Source organism: Limulus polyphemus, unplaced genomic scaffold (genome assembly GCF_000517525.1).
Source record: "Limulus polyphemus unplaced genomic scaffold, Limulus_polyphemus-2.1.2 Scaffold4847, whole genome shotgun sequence".
Lineage (NCBI taxonomy): Eukaryota > Metazoa > Arthropoda > Merostomata > Xiphosura > Limulidae > Limulus > Limulus polyphemus.
Window position 1 is genome coordinate 72,482 of NW_013670457.1, and position 8,754 is coordinate 81,235.

At 34.8% G+C, this 8,754-nt stretch overlaps 1 protein-coding gene across 1 annotated transcript in view; it reads left to right on the plus strand.

The window, feature by feature from the left end:
• Positions 1–1,776, plus strand: part of LOC106471773 (cell death-inducing p53-target protein 1-like) — a 60,529-nt gene extending 58,753 nt beyond the window's left edge. The window contains exon 5 of the mRNA XM_013932396.2: positions 919–1,776. Within this exon, the coding sequence (XP_013787850.1) occupies positions 919–1,045 (127 nt within the window). The 3' untranslated portion in view covers positions 1,046–1,776. The remainder of the gene's footprint in view (positions 1–918) is intronic.
• The last annotated feature ends 6,978 nt before the right edge of the window (positions 1,777–8,754 follow it).

The following is an 8,754-nucleotide window of genomic DNA, read 5'->3' on the forward strand; positions in this document are numbered from 1 at the left end:
GAAACTAACAGAATCATAAATTAAACGTAACTCAAAGTAACTACTGTTCTCTTTTCATTTATATCTGCTGGGTTTCTCTGCCAGGCGTATATACTAACGAAGAGGGCATCTCGATCACACTCGGACTTCCCGATCATGCGAGAAACTCATCACGCACGATACCAACGCTAACGCGCCAGCAGCATCACGTGACTTCCGCTGTCGCAACAGTAGTTTATGTAGAAAACGTTGAGTATCATAAGCAGCTGTGCTATAACTATATAAGTATAATTTTTTACTTCACAAAAAATAGGGAGTTCGATTGAAGCTCTCGATCTTCCCTCCCTGCGTATGTGTGTGAAGTAGGAAATGTTTTAGTATTATTTGAATTTATTTCTAATCTTTTTATTTATTATTACCAGGTGTTATTTCATTGGTCTTTAAATAAAGCTTATTTTACGGTGTGTGGTGTGAGAGTAGGTACTCAGGTGGTTTGTATATAGTGTGACATGAGGAACTTTTCTTTAGCTGTTTTTATAGTATGTGGTGTGAAGGTACTTGACAATTTGTATTAATGTATATGGCATGGGAGTACTTAAGCGGTTTGTGCAGTGTGGCATGAGGTTATATTCTTTTAGTTGTGCTTGTTGTATATGGCATGAATTTACTTCCAACTTTTGGTATGTACAGTGTATGTATGTGAAGTTACATCTTTGAATAATGTGCACAATTTGTAATCTGTTTCTTTCTCCTTTCCATCTGCCACATATCTGATTCTTGTATGTTGTAAATTTTATATTTGGTTTTGAATTACTTTGAAGCAATTTCTGAATGTAAGGTGGTTGAAATTTAAACACTGTTATACCAATAATGTATAACAACTATTGTTATGTATGTACATACATGCGTATTACGTAAGATTTTAATTTTTTTTAACAGTGTTACTTGCCCCATCTTTTGGGTACCATGCGTAACAGACACCTGTAAGAGCACCGTTCATAGATGTCCAGCTTGTGGAAGTAAAATTGGTACCCATACTGGACCCTGTTGTTGTGGTTGTTGCTGAGAGGTCGTTGATGAAAGCAGCGCAGTGTGATGGAACAACTTTCTATAAATGATCTGTAGTTTCTGTTATTTTCGTAAACTCTTATTACGTTTTGTGCACTTGTTTGCATTGTTTAATTAAAGAACAAGCTAAAAGCAGTATCCTATACCTGATAATGTTTTTTTACTTTTTTGATGATTTGATAACACTGTTTTGATTTATTTTCTTTGGTATGCTGTTTTCATTTAGTTATATATTCATTTTATTTAGTTTTATATAAAGTTCAAAAATAAGCTTTATTTTTCTTTCGCTTATTACTTATTGTTTGATAAAGATTTATCAGCACCATGTATTTTGAACCTTACAAATATTCCAAACTATGAATAGTGAAGTGTTTAATTAGTATGTGCTAACCAGTAACGACTGCTCTGGATGTTTTGAAAAGGAATATGTGTTTGCTTATTTCGCAGTTGGAACATCAGTTTCTTTTATAAGTGGTACCAAATCACTTGTTTGTCACTAATGCATCTATATATGCATCAAAAAATTAATTCAGGAATAAAAATAATCTAATCAACAAACATTCAGGATTTAAATTATGTTAATCGTAAGAAAACAAGAAGTGGAAGAACAAAGTAAAACCCCAAAATTGGCGCTAGTTTATTCAACTTAAAGCCAAAAATGAAGATATATATATATATATAAATAATAAGTGCAAGATTGAATTATAATAAACTAGCTAAAAACAGCAACAGGATGTGTCGTTTGACGCAAGTGATCATTTAAGAAATGGCGCGTGTTTCAGTTCGATGAAAGAATGATTTACTTTAAAAAAATTTAGATGGTTCGGCTCGATGTAAGTGATGAGGTACCTAGTAAAATCCAGTGTTCACTTCTGCAGATGGTGATGTGCTTCAAACAGCGCTTAAAGGTGTAATTCTTTATATATCATGAGGACCCTTAAAATTAATGTTATGTCAATATTGGAGATAAGATCCATTAAACTGGTAGCTGTAGTATATTTAAACATTACAATCTAACATAACGTTTTTGAAATAGAACGGGTCGGCATGGCCAGGTGGATAGGACGCTCGACTTGTAATCTGCGGGTCGCGGTTCGAATCCCCGTTACACCAAACATGCTCGCCCTTTCAGCCGTGGGGGCGTTATAATGCGACGTTCAATCCCACTATTCGTTGGTAAAAGAGTAGCCCAAGAGTTGGCGGTGGGTTGTGATGACTAGTTGCCTTCCTTTTAGTCTTACACTGCTAAATTATGGACAGCTAGCTCAGATAGCCCTCGCGTAGCTTTGTGCAAAATTCAAAACCGAAATAGAACAGACTAGATGGCAGCGAACTCTTGTAAATTAAACATTTTAACTATTTAATTTATATTGTTCCAATTTCAAATTCAGCTTTATTCTCCAGGTGCATTATTTGTTTGTTGAATGCTACTCGAGAGATATCTTTACTTGCTGCTCCGAATTTAGAAGTGATAGAATTGAAGGAAGGCAGCTAGTGGACACCACCCACCGACAACTTTTGGGCTAACCTAATTGTATAGTGGGATTGGCCGTCGCATTATATCATCCTCATGGCTGAAAAGGCGACTGCATTCGGTGATAGGATTCGACCCGTAGGTTGCAAGTCGGGCGCTCTAACCATCAAGCCACTCAAGATGTATTACAAGTCACGACAGTCTTTTGGTTTGGGCGATGTCATCTCTTTGTGTACCTTGCCAAAGTCTAAATAATTTATACCAAGGTAGTTTAGTTTGGTGTATTATCTTCTTAACAACAGATGCATTCGTTATCGCCTAAACACAGTGTAAAATAATCTTACGAAAATAGACATACATACCACAAGAAAATAAAATTCTGAATAAAATTTGCTAAGGAAATTGATAAAACAAGAACAAACTACATCAATTGATACAAATAACAATTACCAAAGTCATTTTTAATAAGATGTTGTTAATTATAAGACTATCATATTTTTATGAATTTCGGAAAGTTTTAGATTCTATTTATCAAAATACTTTATAAATATGCGCTCGGGTTCGTGCCTCGTTACCATTCTAAAAGATCGCGTTTTGGGGCCGTGGGTGCGTTATAAGAATGACGATCAAATCCCACAATTCAAGTCTGATGAGAGTTGGCAGTGGGTGATGCCTTCCCTCTAGTCTGTTACTTCAAAATTAGGAACATCTATGTACAGATAGCCCTCGAGTAACTTTTGTATAATTCCGTGAACAAAGAAAACAAACAAACAATAAGCTCTCGAGTTTTCTTTCTGAAGACTTTTTAAATAACATTTTCAACATATTTTCCCCAGAATATTAAGTTTGATCAAATAAACCTTCTTAAAACAGTTCAATTGTAATAGAGATGAAATCTAATATCATTGTTCATCATGTAAATTCAATGTATTTCACACAATCTCTCACTTAAGGTTAGTCGTGTCAACTTGTAACATCACATTCCTTTATAAGGAATGTTTCAAAACCTGTTCTCTGTCAAAGGGATTTTTAGCTCAACCCTATTGAATAATATCAACTCTTTTAAAACAGAATATTTTCTCAGGTAATCTTTTGCAGGTTGAATGATACATATATAATTAATTTCAATACTTTCAAAATAAGTTACCGAATCATATTTAATATCTTACAAGTTATGATTTTTTAAACACAGAGCAGTTGATTTATAATCAAACCCGATAAGCATAAAATATAGCAAAGGTAAATTAAAATTCCTAACACTAGAAATGTGATAATACCGTTTTATCACAGAGTTTGTAAATTTAAAGTAAGTTTTTTTGGTTATGCATGAAAAATTATAATCATTTCTATTCTTCTTGGTTTGATAAATTGCTTCTACTTACCTATTAATTTGTATATTGTAATTTTACATAAAATACAACTTAAAGTGAAAAATCTATACTCGAAGCAGTCTCCCAAATACAGAAATCTTGGGCAGTAGGTGAAATGTAACAGTAAAACATGTCAAAGGGTAGCTGACTAATTGCATTCTATTTAATCCTTGAACGCAATAAATTATTGATCCCACGTAGCCTTGGTTACACCTTTGACATGTAAATTTATAACTGCATATTTCCTCTCCGCTTCTTCGTATTTAGAACCATATACAGTACAAAACCTTTAAATATACAATTTTGGTGTTAATTTATTTAACGTTATTGTACTGTACGGTTCACAAATACCAAATGGGTTTGGTCTGATTTGTTGTTTTCCAGCACAAAGCTACACAATGTACTTTCTGTGCTGTGACCACCAGTGGTATCGAAATTAGGGTTTTAGTGTTATAAGCCTTCGGACTTACCGCTACTCCAGTGAGGGCTTCAAAATATGAAAACTCGAAAGTTCAGTACCAATATTGTCAAACTTAACATTAGTTTCAGCTTGAATGGCCTTAAAATTTTAATTCTGTAATAAATGGAACATCTTAAATCGTCAGTGTTATAGCACAACCACAGCCCCAAAGTGCCAAACTGTACACAGTCCGGACACGTTAACCATAGGGCCACGACCGACCTTAATATCAAATAGAGCAGAGTATTATGTTTATTTTTATCATGCGAAACAGGATATTAGTTGTATTTTAATGTACAAACAAGACATTTTTACTAAGCTGGATATTATACAGAGTGGTCGAAAACTATATTTCCCGTTTTAAAATTTGATAATTAAATAACCAAAGAAATACAACTATGCAATTTTCAACATATTTTAGCTCAACTCAAATAGTTTTAATTGTCACTTTTTTTTATCACTCCAATAAGTAGTGTTACCACGTCAAATGGCAAATGTGCAAAAAATAGGCTCGATGCATCATTTGGCTTGCAGAGTGGGCCAATTCTGTGGCCTCTGTGTTCGCCAAACATCACACCACGAAATATCTTTCTCTGAGGGCATGTTAAGGATATCGTATATCGCACACCTATAGCAAACATCACTGAGCTTAATACCGGGATAATGGATACCATCACCACTGTAACTGTGGGCATGTTGCAGCGAACGTGGACTGAAATCGAATATCGTTAAGCGTGATGAGAGCCACTATTGACATGTCAGGTAAAAACTGTTTGAGTTTGACTACAATATGTTGAAAAATAAATTGTTTTAAAATAAGAAATATAATTTGACCACCCAGTATATGTTAATAAAAATTGGAACCTTTTCTAGGCAGTATATTAATATTCAGCACAAAATAAAATCTTTCACTGATCCAAATATTTGTTTTACCGTCTAAGCAAAACTTTCTCTTAAGGAAAAAACATATTTTAATGCAAAGATGAACTCTTTTTACTGATCTAATTATTATTTTTACTTGACCACTGATATCCGTCAGGTAAGTATTATATATCTACAAATCGCAGTTCCAGAAATGTTATGCAGAAAATAAAATTAACACAGAGAGCAAATGAAATACAAGTGAACAAAATCTGTTATTTCCGCACACAGTATAAACTGCCTTTTACTTAAGGTAGCACTGGCCAAACTTACATGCTGAAGAAACACTTCAAACATTTCTTATAACCTTCAAGTTGAGCACAAAACAAAAGTGTGGTGTCACAATCTCTGAAAGTACACTTTCAGCCATATATGTCATATGCATAGTTAATGTGGCAGGGATAAATAAATGCATAGCATAAACTGTTTTAACACCATAACTTTACTTAGGAATGTTAAAAACACATGATACACATGTTCTTTGTGAACATCCTCATAGCTTGAATTAAAAACTTTGTAAATTTTCCGCAACGTTAACGAGCTATTGGAAATTAAATTTAATACCTTCGTTAGTGGTAATTAGACTCATAACTGGTAAAGATTTTTGAATTAAAAAATTCAAGCTATGGAAGAGTGTAATATCAACAAGTGTGTTAAATTTCATGCTAATACATTGGTGACCCCAGTAATAAGTTCGTGAAAATCGGCTTCTAAGCAGATCAAAGGCACAGAATACCATTAGAGCAGCATAGGCGGAATGTGTAAATATGGTTGAATGGGATTGCTGTGATTTTAATTTTCTAGTCGTTTTTCTCACTAAAACATCTTGAACTTTTTTTATAGTGTAAGCCTTCGTCAAATTCAATTCTTTGTTTGTTATCTTGTTAACAGCAACAGGGGACATGACGAGTTTTATGATAGTTTCCTATCGTGAGCATAATATTCACTTGGTATATGAAAAATCTTTTCAGTATCAGGTAAGGATGTAATTGGATACTGTAGTTTTGGGGTGAAAAGAAGAAAAACTCGAGTTCTTGAGGATTAAAGAGTCCCCCTTCGCCCCACAAGCAATAATAAGTTTAAAGAACTAATTGTGTTTAAACGTATATGTATATATACTGTTACGTATCTGCTCGTTTGATAATTTCCCGTAAAAATTCTTTCCGAGAAACTTCAGCGATACAAGTCCTTTCTTAATTATAACTAGTTTATTCTTTCTCGTTATAAACTTTGTAATACAATTAATTTCCACAGTCACTTTAACTTAAACACACGCTATAATTCACAACGATTCGCGCACTGTACTTCTGGTCACTACCGCGCTTGACTCAATTATCTGTCTCTATATCTCTCTATCTGTTATCCAATTCCGATTAATTGTCTCGCTTTATCTGGCGCGCTTATATACAGGAATAGAGGACGTCTAGCAAATTCTGGATAATTCATGATGTTCCCCTATCCTTCTGGAAACTCATCACTTTTTACCGAAGTCACGTGACTTCCGCTGTCGTAACAATACACACGTGCAAACACGAAGATTCTTAAATGAAAGACACCATTACGGACAAATGTGAGAGAGGCAAAAGCAAGGACACGGCATGAAGTAACTCAACAAATGACACCCTCGAATTTTGATGTGGGAGAAAGGGGGGTATTGCAAGAAAACCAAGTTTAACTAGCCTGGACGGAATTAAATTCGAATCATAGTTTCTTGATGTAATGAATGCACAGTAGGACTCGCCATTTTGTTATATGTCTGAATTCGTTCGCTTAACGTGTACCAAATCAAACGATTGTTTCTCTGTCAAAGTGTTTCAGAATTGCAAGTTTTAGATCTATAAATTCTGCAAGAGACTTAATATATATATCAGTTTATTCATGTTCTACATCGATCGGTGAATTATAAGAAAATACACTGGTACAAAATTGTTTATTTCGCCATCAGTAGCTATATGTAGATATCGTTTTTGGGCATTGGGAACTATATCAAATATGTATAAGACAGAAAAAACGTATTGTTACGTCTCTGTTTGTTAATTGACTTTTCCGTAACTTCGTTCCGACGAAACTTAAGCGACACAAGTCTTTACTTAATAAAACTGGTTTATTCTTTCCGAATTGAGTGTATCGGTAAAGTTATACTTCAACAATCGCGTTAAAACAAACGCTAATCAACGAACGTCAACAATAATTCCGACTGCAGTTCAGTTACTCACTATCTACCCACACATTACAATCCCGCGTCACGTTGTCCCCTCTTATATATATCCGCCTACCCTATATCTAGTAAGAACTAGAACATTCGCCAAAGTACAGGATAATTCAAGAAAGGAGAGAGCGTGAGAATCACATGATCTCGATGACGCAACACTAGTTTCTATGTTTTTAGTTAATACTTAAACTAGGGGTTTACAAATTTGCAACCGTTTATTTTTCAAATCGCCCAATTTAACCAGACAAACACGCAATATAGGAATCAATAGTCCCATAAATGATTTGTTCTCACACTATAAGATGTCAAATGCTCTAGCAATAGGTTTCATTACTTGAACGTATTCCGAAATAAATATTTTCTCAGATAGATCCAGCTGAACAACGCCCAGTTGATGAAAAACTCGGTCTAGCGCTTGATCATTGTCTCACTTCCAGATATTATCTATGCGTCTTAGGGCGTTAAACATTGGACGAGTTGGACAAGAAACAACCAAGCATCCCCTATTTCTTTCTCAATTGTGTCGGCAGCTACAGTGCCTCTCCTTTGTATATTCCAAAGGGTTTGAGCATTTGCCATTGTTGATCGAGACACATTTTAATATTAGCGTTATTTAAAGCTTTATCAACATCAGTAGTAGCAACGAGATTCAATGTATGAGAGGCACACTTTTGATGATCTGGCAAAATGCATATACACGAACGAGACGAGACCTCGTCATCAACAGCAAGTATATCAGCTAGAGGATGTATTTCTACAGCGTTTTCTTCAGAGTCATCATCATCTTCATCTATGACTGCATCATCACCACTACCAGTAGCATCCCCATACAGTTGATCAGGAGAGATGGTGGACGCATCGTTGGGGAACAGTCTGTAAAATAAGTTATCACTCTATTATTTAAACTTGCAACATAATTTTGATCACTTAATAAGATAGCCGATAATCCAACTACGAGGGGCAATGTTACGATCTGACTTGCAACCAAGTGAACCAGAACAACCAACCACCAAATGCATCCAAATATAGTAATATTATGTTACTCCTATTTGGATATGTTTAGTGTATATGTATATACATATATTCTATATATATATACAAATGAACAAAAATAAGCCCAAACAAAAGTCTAATCCAAGACGCTGCACAAATCAAAAGGATCCCCAGGGTACAGGCTATAATGTGGGATATAAAAAGTGTCTGGGCTTTGTAGGTGTCTGGGAACTAAGACACACATTGCGGTGGGAATGCACCGTCTATCAGTCTTAAC